This window comes from Notolepis coatsorum (genome assembly GCF_963971535.1).
Source record: "Notolepis coatsorum genome assembly, chromosome: 19".
Taxonomy (NCBI): domain Eukaryota; kingdom Metazoa; phylum Chordata; class Actinopteri; order Aulopiformes; family Paralepididae; genus Notolepis; species Notolepis coatsorum.
The window spans coordinates 47,852,820-47,870,261 of record NC_140183.1 but is presented as its reverse complement, the minus strand read 5'-3'; the positions used below and the strand labels follow the sequence as shown (position 1 = coordinate 47,870,261).

Genomic DNA, 17,442 nt, shown 5'->3' with positions numbered 1-17,442 from the left:
TGGTGCAGAGTCCCCCATAAGCCAATTATCAATTACACATGTCCGCACCCTATACGAGAACTATTTGGCCAATGGCGACCAAAACCTACAGAGCTTACCTATGGACAGAGAAACACGTTTTCCCAACTCTTACCACCCCTCGTGACACAACCTCCCAGATTCTACACCTGGACTCCCAATGAGCGGAAAACAAAACCATGAACCAGCTCTCGTCCACTCTTCATGTTCCCAGCCCATCATACTAGACATTCCTACCAGTCCCGCTGTGCCACCACCAACCTGCTACCCCTGACCGGCGAGAGATCCCTCCCAGCCCGTCAGTTCCCAAAGAAATAGAGAAAAGAAACAAAAACCAAGAAAATTGCAAAAAAAAAAATGCGAATGCCTTCATGCAACACACCCATCAAACAGAATTAAACTACCACCTAGAGGCATAAATACCCCCGTAAAAACTAAGAAAGAAAAATTAAAAAATTAAAAAGAAATAAAATATTTTTTTTTAAGTCTCCTTGGATACTTGGATCAAGTATGTATAATCACTACAGAAGTAGTCCTTTGTTATTACTCTGTCTAATATTAAAAAAAATTCCATTGTTCCCGTTTAAAACCACCATTTTCGTTAGTACGATTAGCCATGCATCAGCCAGTTACTTCATCCCCTTACACCCCCAACTTACCCTTGTTAGTCTTCCAAGCCGTTTTAGTAACTTGCACACATAATCCAACCATCTAACCTATCTATATATCGTCTTTTCTATTTTTTATTCTAATCAGTCGCATTCTTAATTTAATTTATTACTATTATTATTATTATTATTTTTTTTTATATATTATTTTATTCCTTCCTGAGCGTTATACCGTCTCCTTGCATTTCCACCTCGTTCTATTCAGCCTATGGCCTTTGCAGACACGACCTTTTTTCACACTCCCTTTGAAAATGTCCCAACATTCCGCATGCCCAGCATGTCTGTCTTCTGATGGACTCTTCCTGTCTGATGGACTCTTCCTGAGCCCGCCACCCTTTACCACATGATCGGGCCAGGTGTCCCAGTTCCCCACAACTCCAGCAGTCTTTCGGCTGGTATCCCACAGTCCTCGACAGGTCCACCCCTCTCCGGTCCCCTCCTGGCAGGTCCCGTTTTATGGAGGAGAGAGGCACATACCTGTTCTTTTCAGTCGCTGCCCTTCGGGCTTGTTGTTGTTGGGTGGGGCCTGGAAACTCACCCCTCCTGCGGCTTTCATCACCATGCCCCCGCTGCTCAGCTCCTAGTTCAGGTAACGGAGCAAGTGACATCTCCTGTTCACTGAGTCCTTGTTCTGCAGTACGGAACATAACTTCCAAAATTACATCCCTCATGATCTCAGTCTGTTCCGCCAGTTCTCGTTCCAGCATTTCCCTCTCGTGCGTGACTTGGTCAACCGCCAGCAGCTTCTCCACCAGTTTTCTACGGACTGTCTCATGTCTTTCGGACGCTTCCATGAATGCTCTCTGTCTTTCTGGAGAGAGGCACGTCATCCTCTCTTCCTCCACCCTGGCCCTCGCTGGCTGGCTCCTTGTCACCGGCCCACGCCTCTCATTCTGGCTCTGGTGTCGGGGGACGTCTGGACAAGGGGAACTTGTGGGCTGTGGATACTGTTCACGTATATTCCCATACCTGCTGTTGGTCCCATCTACTGGCCACTCCGTCGCTGTACCCAACCCCTGTCCAGCCTCTGTTCCAGCCGTACGGCCAGAGTGGACTTCCTGGGACCGCTGTAACCACGCCGCTCTCCTCCGTCGCTTTCTCTGTCCCTTGGTTAAATTGCAGTCACCTGCAATGGACACTCCAGCGTGGATCGGCTCTGGTTGGAGTAAAACAGTTGTCTCTGGTTCTCTCTCCTGAACGACTTCCTGTATTGGAATCAAAGTCATTATTTCCAGTCCCTCTATCATACTGGTCACCTGAGGGAATTCCATCACATCCAACTCAATCAGATTAACTTCAGGTATCAATCTTTTACAGGGAGTGTCTGCAAAGGTTGTCAGCACGCTGCCACTACCAGCATTATTTCTTTTCATCGCCCTTCGTGCTTTCTTTTTCTGTTTTTTGATTTGGCTATGCAGTCTATAACGACCTCCTTTTCTATACTTAAATACAAGGTTTTGTAAAGGCCTGAATATCTTTGGCCATCGCTTTTTCACTTTTATGGTGACATCTCCAGTTATTGAAATAGACAGATTGTCTACTTTTGCTATTGTCATTGCATCTAAACCTTCAGTTGTTTCTATCAATATTTCACCAAGGTGAACGTGCTGTGTATTCGACATTCTCACCACTTTCAAACACTCCTGCAATTACCGTTTGGAAAAACAAGTTTCTCTGTGTCTAAAACTATTTTTATCAACTTGAGTTAAAAATCACTCACACTATCAGATTTTACCGGTGCAGACAGGGATTGATAAATCGCTTATCATTCATACTTATACCAAGGCTTATATAGCCGTTATTCCCCTGTTGGTATTGAAATCGTCAGAGCCCCATCTGTCCTCGCCGAGCCTGTGCAGAAAGAAAGAAAAAATCACACACACTTAACATCAGTGGCATTTCCCTTTTCATTTCCTCAATATTTACGCATTGGAAATGTCGGGCATCTCTATACTAATTTCTTTAGAGAGATTTGGTGTGATTTATTTGACCATAACGATACGGCCTTAGCTTTGTTTATGTCCGTTCGTCCAACCGGAAAACTGGAGGTTCCAATCACTTGTGTGTTCCTCTCACATGATTCTCTGGGGAATACAAACGTCAGTTCCACACAGCCTATCATTGTCTAACAATTCTGGTGAACATGGTCATTCATCTGTCCCAATTTCTTTTGCCTTGATGCATTTGTCATTTTGATCTCATAATATACTTTAAATGACAAACTCAGCGTAATGACTGTGTAAATGTAATATTAATCTCTCCTTCTTGCTTTCTCTGTTTGCTTCTCAAACCCTACTATGGAAATCAAATTTTTACTTCTTCCTACATTACTTTTAACATTTACATCTTAACATCTTATCTCATACTTCATACAACATCATTTTCATTATCCATTAACATGTTCCCCCTACAACACCAAAAATCTTGGTGTTGACCTCCAACTGCTATCAAGGGAAAAAATAATTTTTTAGTGATTTAGATCACCAAATCCTTGATCGTTGCACAGCGCAACTGTCCATGTCATAAACTCATGGACACCCGCACCACACTTTAAGCAATATCCTCACAGATCCTTGACATCTCAAAGACCTGCCATTTCTCAGCCCAAAGCATTTTCCCCTCAGTATCGATCCTGAACGAAAAGACCCCAGGCCCCTATTTCAAGGAATATCACAAATACAAGGGTAGTGATGCAGAAAGCGGCTGAGGACAGTTTGATTTTACACCAGATGGATGTGAAGACAGCCTACCTGCACGCACCCATAGATAGGGAGATATACATGGAACAACCTGAAGGTTACGAGAAGAAAGGAGAGAAGCTAGTGTGTAAGCTAGAAAAATCCATTTACGGCCTGAAACAGTCTGGGCGAAATTGGAACGAGATGCTTCATACATGTCTCATTGAAGATCACTTCCTACAGAACCCAGTAGACCCCTGTGTTTACTCAAGGGAGTCAAAAGAGTCAGGAAAAGTGATCATTGTCATTTGGGTGGATGATTTGATCATCGCAGCGGACAACACAAGAAACCTAGAGCAGGTGAAAAGTATGCTCTCCACCAGATTCAAAATGAAAGACCTAGGCAGGTTAAAACATTTTCTAGGCATGGACTTCGAACAGTCAGCCAGTTGTGTAAAAATATCCCAGAAGAGATATGTGGAAAAGATCCTGAAACGTTTTGACATGCAAGAATGTAGAACAAGGGAAACACCATGTGATCAAAAACTAGACTACCAAGAGGATGCTCAGAAACTGACAGATGTAAAAATGTACAGAGAAGCTGTAGGTAGCCTCATTGGTTTGACATCATGTACTCGCCCTGACCTATGTTTTGTAGTGAGTAAATTGTCACAGCATTTTGCTGACCCCACAGAGGAGCACTGGATTACAGCAAAACATGTTTTTCATTATCTCAAAAGGTACAGCAGATAAACAGCTTTGTTTCAGAAAGAGCAGCGAAGGCTTAGGGCTTAAAGCCTACAGTGATGCAGATTGGGCAGCAGACACCACAGACAGAAGAAGTACCACAGTGTATTGTGTGAGTTTGAACACAAACAGCTCACTGGTTTCGTGGAAAACAAAGAAGCAGCCCACAGTGGCACTATCAACTTGTGAAGCCGAATACATGGCTCTAGCTATGACAATACAGGAATGTATTTATCTAGAACAACTGCTCGAAGGAATGGATACCTATGTATATAAGAAAACTGTTGTTTATGAAGACAACCAGGGAACCATTGCGATTGCTAGAAACCCTGTGTGCCGACAGAGGTGTGAACATGTGGATATAAAATATCATTTCATCAGATCTGTCATCAGGGAAGAAAGGATGACACTGATTTATTGTCCAACAGACGACATGGTAGCAGACGCTATGACGAAGCCTGTTTCCAAACTGAAATTGAGAAGATTTGCAGAGGTCATGTTTGGTGTGTAAATATTGACTGTTATGTAGTATTGACTGCCATATCCTTTTTGATGCTCTGAACTGTATTATTTTCTTTGAAAGATGTTTTTGGAAAAGTTGTACAGTATATAAGACAACCGTAAGTGGGAGTGTTAAAGTTATGTGATGTGTACAGTGATGCAGATTGGGCGGCAGACACCACAGACAGAAGAAGTACCACAGTGTATTGTGTGAGTTTGAACACAAACAGCTCACTGGTTTCGTGGAAAACAAAGAAGCAGCCCACAGTGGCACTATCAACTTGTGAAGCCGAATACATGGCTCTAGCTATGACAATACAGGAATGTATTTTTCTAGAACAACTGCTCGAAGGAATGGATACCTATGTATATAAGAAAACTGTTGTTTATGAAGACAACCAGGGAACCATTGCGATTGCTAGAAACCCTGTGTGCCGACAGAGGTGTAAACATGTGGATATAAAATATCATTTCATCAGATCTGTCATCAGGGAAGAAAGGATGACACTGATTTATTGTCCAACAGACGACATGGTAGCAGACGCTATGACGAAGCCTGTTTCCAAACTGAAATTGAGAAGATTTGCAGAGGTCATGTTTGGTGTGTAAATATTGACTGTTATGTAGTATTGATTGCCATATCCTTTTTAATGCTCTGAACTGTATTATTTTCTTTGAAAGATGTTTTTGGAAAAGTTGTACAGTATATAAGACAACCGTAAGTGGGAGTGTTAACACTTTGACTGCCATCAAACTTGTTTTGACGTCATTGCTGGCCATGCTCAAGTTGCCGGGGGACGCTGTACAGCGTCCTTATATCAATATTTCAAAAATCTGCGATCGGATTCATATGTCCCCTCCGCTGGCCTGAGATCCACCAGCAGGACCCACTGAGCTCTCTGGCGGTTCAGGAGCGCCATCTGGTGGCCGATCGGCGCAATCGCTTTAACAGGAAGTGGCATAGAGGTTGTGCTACGTCCGTAGTACTTCCGGGTGCTCGCTATAGGTCCCGCGACTCTGGCTCGTCACGCTACACAGTGATCGATTGCCAATAACTCGATAAACAACATGATTTGGACGTATATACCATTATACAAGCTGGAGATGGACCGGGTAAATTTACATCCCATAATGATAAGATTTCAACTCTACGATGATCGCCCAACGGCGCGCGGAGACTGGGGTGAGTTTCAGCGTGTAACGTTACCGTCTTCGATACTAACTGCTATTATCAACATTTGACCCACATTAGATGAATGGTATAACGCTGCCCACGGAATTATAAACGGCCCCTAGCCCATCCGGTCAACATCAGATGACGTGTAGTAACTTCTAGAAGTACGTCTAGTTGTAATTTTTTATATTGCGCTGATTGCCATAAAACTGTATTGCATCATCAATATAATGTATTTGGGGCTATAGATCACGTTCTGGAGAAAGCTGCAGAAAGAGATGAAAACATACTTATACATTAGACCATACTTTACTATGAATATGTGAATGAAAAAGTTTAACGTTGCTACACAATGAACAATACATATAGGACTTTGAATGGGCCCTAATAATGGCAATGTAGCAATAAAATTTAAAAAGTTATAGCCCTGCAAAGAAGGGGACTTTCTCCATAGACAAATAGCGCTGGCAATCTATGGTATATCATGAATTTAACCTTAGGCAACCAAAGTGTTAAAGTCATGTGATGTGTACAATTGCATGTAACTGTCTAACTGTTTCCACAAGAGGGCGCTATAGGCGGAGCTGCTAATGCTGCCGCCAGGTAAGAGGTATAAAAGGAGATGTTGACTCCCCCTCTGTCTCTTCCTCCGTCGCTCTCACAAGAGAAGGACTCTCATGTACTGTTGGGTGCAATGTGAAAATAAACCACGCCGTTCAATGGCTAAGTGAGAAGACCTTGTCGTCATGACCAACTTATTGTCGCCCCATAAGTCACTCTGTCAACAGAACCACTATGATTTTTTTTTTTTTTTTTTTTTTTTGCAGTAATACACAATCTTTCATGCATTGTTAAAAACATGAAATAAACACAAAAATGTGCAAACAAAAGTGCAACTACTGTAGGGCTAAAAACCCAATGAAATAAAATAATAATAAATAATATATGCTTCTTAGCAGATTTCTTAGCTTAACATAACATACCTAAGTTTGGGGGAACTAATGGGATAACTGGGGTTGCAACAAAAGTGCAACTAGGGCTAAAAACCCAATGAAATAAAATAATAATTGTTGTAGCCAATTTAATGATTTTCTGCCTTTATAAGATAAGATAAGATAAGATAAGATATTCCTTTATTATGTTACTGTATGAAGGCACCGTGTCATCATGAAAGTGTTGACCAATTAGCAGGCAGTGGGCTCAGGAGGCGGGGCTCATGTGCGCTTAGGTGCAGTCTATATGTATGGGTTCACAGGTGTGCAGCGGCAGGGAATTTGGGTAATTATCACAGGGAAGCCACACTATCTTTTTACCGTGCTCGTTTGTTTGTTTTCAGTTACATTGAGTCACTTTTTGAGTTTATTTTGTATGCTTATATTTGTCCACACCGCAAGTAGTAATAAAAACTCTCAACAGTAACCAAGGAGAAGACATCATTTTATTATCAACAAGCATCACGCGTAGGAAAGAGCTTCACCCAGTATTCCCTCACTGGCAACATTTCTTGTTAGGTTGCCCTTACAATAATAATAATAAATAATTATGCTTCTTAGCAGACTTCTTAGCTTAACATAACAGACCTACAGTAAGTTTGGGGGAACTAATGGGATAACTGGGGTTGCAACAAAAGTGCAACTAGGGCTAAAAACCCAATGAAATAAAATAATAATAAATAATTATTCAGATTCAGATTCAGATTCAGACAACTTTATTGATCCCGCGTGGGGCAATTCATATTTGCAGCTTCATACGTAACAAGCAACAAAGACAAACAAACAACAAAACAAAACCTCTCAACGACAGCACGGTAAAAAATAAAAAAAATAAAAAGATACACAATCCAGCAAAGTAAAAGTAAAAACAGACAACCAAGTGCAAAAGGCTACTTAAAATGATTATAATAATAATTATAATGATTAATTATTAATTATTAATCAAAATGATTATGCTTCTTAGCAGACTTCTTAGCTTAACATCCCAGGGAACTAATGGGATAACGTTGTTTGCTCCTGACAAGAGTCTCAAAGTCTGGGGTGATGGTAGACAAAGCAACTCTGAGGTCCAATCTTTTCCTCTGCTTTGTCTTCAGCTGGACCAGAGCTGAGAAGCCACTTTCACAAAGATAGGAAGTGCAAAAAAGAATTATGTAAAAAAAAAAAAAAAAAAAAAATGTTGGCCCCGCGACCCACTTTTGGGTCGCGACCCACCAGTTGAGAAACACTGGTGTAGAGGGTTATTTGTAATCAAGATAAAATATGACATTCAGTATTCATAGGCTTTTACAGACAAGAGGTCAAATATAATTCAGTTATATTTAACGTTTAAACTTTTTCATCAAGATGATACAGGTCGTAGTTGGGTTACACCGAGAGGGAGTCAATTAGAACAGATGTTGTGCTTAGATCCTCAGAGGAAATAGCAGGGAGCATGAGAGTGAGTCATTCAGCGTCATGTGTCTACTCACACATTCATCTGCCCCCACCTTGTTTTCCCTTCACTGGCAATTTAGACAGTGACACTAACCACCATATCGTTGCTGTCGGATGAAAACCACTTATCTCCAAAACATCCATGTATTTTCAGTCATACATTGGGTTTTCAATGTGTTTCATATGTCTTAGGGTCATGGACATGATAGAGAACCATTCACCCCCCCCCCCCCCCAAAAGACCAGAATCGATAGTGACGATATGATTATTAGTCTCTTTATAAATTGGTCAATGAATTTGGTCTTTATTGAGTGGGCATGCCATCATAAATTGTTATACTCACTCCATTGAGGGAGAGGGACACTAGGACAATACGCTACAATTATGGAATCATAATAAACATGCCAGTGTAATATATTGCAAGTTAAAGGGGATGACATGAGGGAGAAATACACAAAGGCAGAATAAAACCAGTCCAGCTTCCTCTTCTTCCACCGTGTCTCCCCGTCCTTCCCTCTGTGCTGTCGGCTGAGCAGGGCTGCAGTCATATGTGGACACAATGTTTCTTGTGTGTCCTGTGATTTTTGGTGAGTAATCAAATCTATTAGTTACTTTTGGACTTTAGAAATCTGCATAAAGTACAGATATACGCTGTATAAAGTATCATGTTTTTAGAGGGGACACATTTGAGGGATTGTCTAACTGAAAACCGTAAACTGTAAGACTGATGCCATCATTGTTACAATGAAGTTCATTGTAAAAGAATTTTTTTTTAACAAGGAATAGGCAGTGGTGTGTATGTTTACAGTGTATCCATAGATAGAGTACTTTGATTAAGTAAACCCATATTGACTCCTACTCATTTCTTCAAAAGGATGACATAAAGATGCTGTGAGCGAGATAAGAGGAAGGCAATTTATTCAAAGCCATGGCTTTCTTTTCATTTATAGCACACAATTCTATTGACACTGTGAAAACAAGCAATATAAGCATAGTATGATTGTGGCAGAGACAGCGCTAGAATTAAGTACAACAGGACCCTTCCCTTTTCTAAAAATACATCTATTGCGAAATATATAATTGTGTCACCGTTTGTAGACAATTACAGTTCGATATGATACCCTACTTCTAAGTTGGTTTATTGTTCACCCTGTACTGAAAAGTGTATTCCTCATAGTTTAGCATAAATCCACTATGATTAAGGCATCCTCACCATGCTTGTATTTGACTATAGATGTGTATTTTATATATTTTGTATATTTGAAATCTCTGTTCAAGTGGCGCTGTTGTATGTAATACAATGACAATAAATAAATTATAAATCTATTCTAATCCTAATTCTAAGGCTCACACCATGTAATTGCCATGGATTCGAGTCCAGCCTGAGATATTTATTACATGTCATACCCCCCTTCTCTCTCTGATTTGCTATCACTCACTGTCCTATACAATAAAGGAGAAATGGCCTTAAGATTATAGATCTTAAAAAATATAATGCACAATTACTGGCTCCCAAAAAAGTACATGCCTCCCCCCTTGTACTGGAAAGTGTATTTCGCATAGTTTAAAGCTGATAAAACGAATACAAAATAAATCGGGGTGATAACCACTGAAAAGTCAAGAGAAAACTGGATCCCTTGAGCACTGAAACTATATGATCTGTTTGGCTATGATGCACCTACCATCCCACCAGCCACCACCTTTACCATACAAAGAAGCATCCTTTAAGCATTGGTGTTGGTTCACTTTATTTCAACGGGTGATTTGGGGGGTTTGTGTCGAGATTAGAAACAATATTCAAGCATTTGTAACTAGTTATTGTAGAGGTCACAACCTGGTGCAGCTTTAAGACAAATGTATGATTATCTTTGTCACTTCACTGCAGCAGCCTTGTTGAGGGGTGTCAAGGCGTTCTCTCCTGTACCATCTGTCCCCGACCGCGTTGACGCCCTGGTGGGCGCCTGTGTGGTCATTCCCTGCTCCTTCACTCCTCTAGCTCCTCGCCCCAACAATGGGAGGCAGGGGAGGGTGGACGTCCGGGTGACATTCAGAGGCGGCGGGCGCTTCTTCCCTCTCCGCGGTACGGCATTCAACAGTGAAGACAGAGACCAGGTGAGCAGGGATTACCTGGGTCGTACGGCCCTGTACGGGCGAACTGCAGACGGAGACTGTTCTGTGAAGATTCAGAAGGTCAGCCTGCATGACTCCCAAGCCTTTGAGATAATGCTGAAGGCAGGCGATGACTTACTTTGGGGGAAGCCAAGGACCTTAAATCTGAATGTTTCAGGTGAGTGGGAGATTTATTGCACTGCTAGCTTCATCCTCTCTTCCAAACATTTGTCTTTTTGTTACTGTGCAATTAATTCCAACCTCAATCAAATCAACGGATCAAAGCATGCCATTCTCCTCTATGGTAGAAATGCCAGAGTCTCCCGTCATCAGCGGCATGGGGTCGGCTACAGAGGGACAGGTGGTGACCCTGAATTGTACCGTCAGCTACTGCTGCCCCTCCAGACCTCCAACGCTGCAGTGGTACTGGGAGAGGGGAGCCCAGGGGAACTGCACTGAGCATGAGGAGGTGTTATATCCCCGTGCCCACATGCCTGTGCTACTGGCCTCTGTCTCTTTCACCACGTCGTACCTAGTGAAACCAAGGCTCAGGTGTGAGGCCAGCTACCCCGGTGACAAAACAGTATCAGCTCTGAAGGATCTACATGTGACATGTAAGCATATTTGTGCAAAAGAAAGTCTGAAAATGCAGAGGGTAAAATCACTTGGACAACATAATAATCTAATATATTCACTGAGCTCATCAAACCAAAGTTGTATTCTTCTTTTAAGTCTAAACGTATGCGGCATTCGATTATGAATCGGAGGTCGGAAATTAATGTTGTTGCTAACGATATGTTTTGTAAGTTTAACTATGCGTCATTGTAAACAGTCTTTGTGAGTTGTCGTTCATGCAAGACAAATTGTAAGAAAGAATTGCCAAAAAAGTTTAGCGTGAGCATCCATTTTTTCTCAGCTTGGTGTAGCTTCAACACACGTAGGTTGGAGATGACGTGTTTCCCACGTCCAACCATAAACAAACGCAGCATTAACAACTCATTTCTTTGCAGTTTCTCCCAAAGATGTGAAGGTTCGGGTCCAGACCTTGACCGTGCTGGAGGGGGGGAATGCGCTGTTGGCCTGCTCATGTAAAGCTGACCCACCGGTGTCGGAGTATCGCTGGTCCTACACCCAACGCGGCCGCACTGTGAACCTCCACACTCGGGTGCACACGGTCCGTGTGTACAACGTGACCCGAGACATGAGGGTCCGCTGCTCAGCTCAGAATCTGATTGGTCGCGGAGAGTCCCATCTCACAGATTTGCACGTACAATGTAAACCCATATATAGGTTACACATGTTAAATAGGAATGCCACCCATTTGAAGAATTCACATAATGTTATTCCTGTGCCCTAGGACAGCTCAGCCAACAATTGTGGACTTGAACCACTCTCTCCTAAAGGGACCTCCTAAAATCTAGGTATCTCCTGTACAAACCCACCCTAATGTCATTGGTCCTCACGCCCCACAATAACCGCCCATTGGACGCGATGCATGTCGCGGCACGTGAGATACTCGGTTTTTAGTGAATCCCCTCTCCTGAAGCTCTTTACATCTTTCGCTTTCTTTTCTTCTCCAGACAAGCCAGTCATCCTCCATCTCTCCTCCAGCTGTGCTGTCGAGGGGTCGGAGGTGCTGTGTCGGTGTCCTGTAGACTCCAATCCGAGGCCGACTGTTACCTGGAGCGTCAACGGCAGTGTTCCACCTAGTGGTTACAACATGTCAGTGACGTATGACCGCGGGACAATCATCGCTGTGCTGAGCGGGCACATGGACAAACCCCTGAGGGTGGTGTGCTTCGCTGTCAACGCACTGGGCAATGACTCCCATACTCTGCTGCAGGGAGGGGAAGGTGTGTTCAGAACACTTCATCCACACATACATGTGATATAGCAACAGTATCTGAATGCTCAAAGGGGCGCTTCACCAAAAAACAAAAACAATGGTAGTTTATTTTGCACATAATCTTACACTATCCCAAAATAGCAGTTTTTCACACATCAGTTTAGTTTTACAGTTAATGCGTTTTAATCTGTCCTCCAGTGATGTCATTGGAGACATTGAATCCATGTAGTGTTACTTACAGCTCATTGAAATGATGTGAATGAAAGTTAAAGCTCAGTGAAATAATGTAGGTGGGAAAAATAGCAATTCCCCCATTAACACATCCACCGCCATCCACGCTTTAAAGCGTTATTGCCCGCCATGCTTTGAGCGCCAGACCTCGCTGTACAGCGTTATTGAGATCAATATTTAATTTTTTTGCCATGGCATTCATAATTCATATATACACCCACGACGCTCCAGCTCGACCCTATAGGTGAAGGCAACGACGGCTTAATACCGCCGCCTGGTGGATGGTCGGGCGAGTTACACTGGTAAACAGGATATGGCTGCTGTGCGTCGATTAAATTCATCTGGCTGTCAGATATTGTTGCATGACTCCCGAGAGAGACAATGTACATAATGGATCGCTTTATAAACTTAATAAATGATTTCGGCGTTTATTGCGACATACAAACCGGAAATGGACCTAGGCGATCGACGCCGTATGCTTGGGATCTTTCACCGCCAGTCTCTTTGACGCACGGTAAGAGGACACTAACGTTATTTTCAGCCCAATTGTAAATTTCTTTATTTACAAACCATCTGATCAATAAATCAACCCATACTACATAAAGCATTTACTGACGATCACGGAATTATAAACTACCCCCCCCCCCCCCTTCCTCCACGCATGATGAATCATAACTATACCGATCATGTACATTTGAATTTTTTAATATAGCGTGTCTATGTCTAGGGAAGAAACGGCAATCGATAATCTATATATGTGTTTAGGCCTATAACTCACGTTCTAGGAATTACTGCAGAAAACGATAAAAACATACTTATATTCTAGACGGTATTTTTGTATGAATGTATGAATTAAAAAGTATAACGTTCCCATATCCTGAACGATAGATAATCGATGTTGAATGGGCCATAGTAATGTCGATATAGCAATAAAATTTAAAAAGTTATAGCCCGGCAAAGAAGGTAAACATCTCCATAGGCTTACAGTGGTGGCAGACTAGGTATATTGATGGGTATAACCAATGGCAGGGAATGTGTTAACACTATAGGGACCAGCCACGAGGTAACTCGTGTTTCGGTGCCATGCGTTGTGGACCAGAGCCACGAGTTAACTCGTGGCAAGTTGTTATTGTTTTATTCCATATTAATAACGCTATTAACGTCCGCGATCGACTTGCACGACCTACCCGCATATTTGATTTTCGAAACATGCAATACCGGCCAGATCCGCTTAGGGGCGCCATCGCTCCACTGCAGTATCATTGAGGGCGATTTAAAAAGATTTTTTTTTTTACTGTCTGTGGGCGTTTCATATGAGCCTCGATCCCAAACGAACACCCTCCATCTTTGATCCCGTTACCGAACGCAGATTTCAGCCTGGAATAATGGGATTTATGATCAACCAATGGACATATCGATCTACCAGATTCCGATGACTAATGACGAAATGCTGCCGGCGATCACATGGGCTGACGGTAGGATACTATTCCCCCAAATTACAGCTGGATTGGACATTGTTTTAAAACGCAACGTGATCGATCAGTGAAAATGGCTAATTGAACGCACACTGTATTGCTAATCAATAATAGTAATCGGCGTCGCCCGCCGCCCCCATTTCATCCATAGATGCTCTGTAATAGTCCGGATGCTACGCAGTTTGTTTTATTTCATTCGTATATATACAGCAGAAATGGTGTTTGATATAACGTGACTAGCCTTTAGCCTATTATCTAGCTCCCCAGAAAAAAGACTAGGCGAAAACTGCGACAAACCTTATATTCACGGCGCTATAAAATGACAACCAACCGATGGATTTTTATTTTCTTTAAGCCATTATGAAGGCACGGTTTATGCACTCAAGTGACAATGAGAATGGACAGATAGCAATACTATAAAGTATATATATAGCTGTTAGAAAGTACATCGGTTTGTTGACAACGCTCGGTCCTCTGGCCTACAAATCGGCGCGGGACGCTGGTCGTCAATGTGTTAAGGGAAGCAACAGTGATTGGTGGATCAAGAAAAGAGGGTGGGCTTGAGATAAGTCAGTTAATTATACTGCCACCAGAGATACAGAGGAGGACTTCTCTTGGAATCCCTCCACAGAATTAGGAGTTCAACCTCTCTGAGTGGTAGGAATGTGCAGGAGGGACCCCAGTACTGGCTTGTGTATCGCACCAAATTTCAAACATGTACTCGCTCTTTTTTTTGGGTTGGTAGTGTTTTTAGTGGAGGCCCCACAGTGACTTATCTCAGGCCTTGACACCCCTCACTAAACACCATGAGGGTGGGAAGAGGACTGGTGAGCTCTTCGTCTTAGGTCATCAATGGGGGAATGACTGGGCCAGTTCCACTCGTCATCTGTGCCAGAGTGACAACACACTCCATTGAGCTGTTATTAACACAACACAGGGATATAGTGTCCTCCGGTGAGGGGGACATATTCAAACTCATTAATTAACTCTCAATAAATGTCAAACTATATGAATGTGTGCAAAGCTGTTTAGAGTTTTGGGATAGGCATAAGATTATGTGTAAAATAAATCAGCATTGTTTCTCTGCGAAGTGCCTCTCTAAGCCTGTGGTTGTGTGGCAAACGAATGATAATTGACCAATATTATTCACATGGTTATGTCATGCTCAAGATGGGATTTCCTTTCCACCCTGTTCCCTTGCTCTGGAAACAGGGTGGAAAGGAATCCCATCCTGAGCATGACATAAGAGAAAAATGGACGCCGTGTAAATATGGTCAATAGAAAAAGCTAAGACCAAATGAGTACACAATTACAATCATATTGACTTACAGTCCAACTGTTTTTAAATATTGCCATTTAACATCTAAAATGCAATCAAACCTACTTTCCACCGTTTTGTCTGAATGATAAGCAGTGTGCCTCTGAAACACATACTGCATACATATACGGTACATAACCTACATAACATCATGTTCTTGGTGGACTTTCATCCACGTTAAGCGAGTTAAGGGTTAAGAGTTAAGAGTGAGGTAAAACACCAGAGTTGGGAACCCCAGTGTTAGGAGAACATGTGTTGATTCAGCTCTGCTCTTTTTTGTCCCGTCTTACAGTAACGGTTTCTCTGTTATGGCTGGTCATACCTGCGGTGGCCGTCTGCCTGGCCGTGTTCCTCCTCTCTCTCTTTCTCCTGCACTGCTGTCAGAAGAAGACTGGAAAGTAAGGAGGAGTGGTGTAGTAGTATTAGTAGTTGTGATAATACACCTTGTCTTTAAAAATTCTGTCACAAAACACACGCTGAACGACACATATCTGTATCGTACCTCCCAGACGTGTGCTGAATAGACCTCCGGCAGGGTACCCTGGAGACCAGGGCATTTACCAGGACCGCACGCCCCTCTACATTAACTGCACAGAGGTTACACACATCTACACCAATGGCAGCTACCAGCTTGTGTACCAGAATTGCACACCGCTCTTTGTCCACACTAAACAGGTAGGCTATTCACCTATCTCAAACCCTGCCCTCTTTTCTTGATCCTCCAATCACAACTGTTGAGGTGTACGAGTTGTAGTGCAAATCCTTTATCAATAAATATAAAGTGTAAGTGTGTTTGTGTGATCTAAGTGTGGAGAGTGGGTGCTGCAGTGTGTTGTTTGTTTGAGTGAGTGTGTGTGTGCGTGTGGGTGTGTGTGCTGTGTGCATTTGATGGTTGTTGCATAGTGATTATTGTTCGTTTAGCGATTATTGTTCGTTTAGCAGCCTGATGGCCTGGGGATACAATACACCTTGTCTTTAAAAATTCTGTCACAAAACACACGCTGAACGACACATATCTGTATCGTACCTCCCAGACGTGTGCTGAATAGACCTCCGGCAGGGTACCCTGGAGACCAGGGCATTTACCAGGACCGCACGCCCCTCTACATTAACTGCACAGAGGTTACACACATCTACACCAATGGCAGCTACCAGCTTGTGTACCAGAATTGCACACCGCTCTTTGTCCACACTAAACAGGTAGGCTATTCACCTATCTCAAACCCTGCCCTCTTTTCTTGATCCTCCAATCACAACTGTTGCTTCCCCCTTCAACTTCAAGTTTGAAGACAATGTAAACCCTTTTCAAGCCTCTGCAAAAGAGTGAGGTCTCTCCCTAACTTTGATGATTAATCACACCTGTCCCTTTTTCCAGACCCGCCCAATGGCTAGAAGAGGTGGGGAGAGGCGAATGGGCGAGAGAAGAAGGGGAGAGAGAAGAGGAGGAGGAGGAGAGAGAAGAGGAGGAGGAGGAGAGAGGCAAGGGCACGTAGGGGCCAGAGCTACGAGAGAGATACGCAGTCCTGCCGAGGCCGAGGCGGAGACGGCCATCTACCTAGAGATCATCTGAGCTCCATGATGACACACAGCAGATTGATATGACAGTAGTCAGGGCTCTAGGTCTGGTCTGGCATCTTACCCCATGGGTCAAATTTGACACCTTCATTCATTGCAAAACAAACTATATTAATTAGAAGAATAGCCTATCATTCAAATGTATTAGCTTACCCATGAATCCCCTAATATTTTTTTTACTAATAATTTGCTATATAAATCTCTATAAAAATACACAAATCCTTATTTTCAAGTAGCTAAATTAACTGTTTTTGCTGCGCAAAGTGGTAACAGTTGATTTTTTTTGTCACCTATTAAGTTGGCATCATCTAAGAAATTGTTTTCCCACCCTGTGTTCAAGCTCCTCCATTATGTGTTGTATGAACCAATTCCATATTTTGTAACTGTTCAATTGTAATCTACTTGCCCTAATGAAAGTTTTCATAAAATATTTCATAAAGGCTTCATCTTTTACTTCTTATACAGGCTATATTCTGAGAGAGAGAGAGAGAGAGAGAGAGAGAGAGAGAGAGAAGAGAGAGAGAGAGAGAGAGAGAGAGAGAGAGAGAGAGAGAGAGAGAGAGAGAGAGAGAGAGAGAGAGAGAGAGAGAGAGAGAGAGAGAATTGGAGGAGTTTTGATTGATTGATTGAAAACTTTATTAACAGATTGCAGAATGGGTACAATACAGTACGG

General features: G+C 42.6%; 1 protein-coding gene across 1 annotated transcript; it reads left to right on the top strand.

Annotated features, from left to right (window-relative positions):
- Positions 1-8,737: 8,737 nt before the first annotated feature.
- Positions 8,738-16,764, top strand: LOC311246490 (sialic acid-binding Ig-like lectin 5; the record flags this gene model as incomplete). The annotated part of the gene is made up of 9 exons (XM_084336641.1): positions 8,738-8,802; positions 10,101-10,502; positions 10,633-10,938; positions 11,335-11,598; positions 11,905-12,177; positions 15,487-15,592; positions 15,704-15,869; positions 16,272-16,394; positions 16,570-16,764. Exons 1-9 carry the CDS (start codon positions 8,775-8,777, stop codon positions 16,762-16,764), a joined length of 1,863 nt encoding a protein of 620 aa, XP_084192767.1. The 5' UTR covers positions 8,738-8,774.
- Between the last annotated feature and the right edge of the window lie 678 nt (positions 16,765-17,442).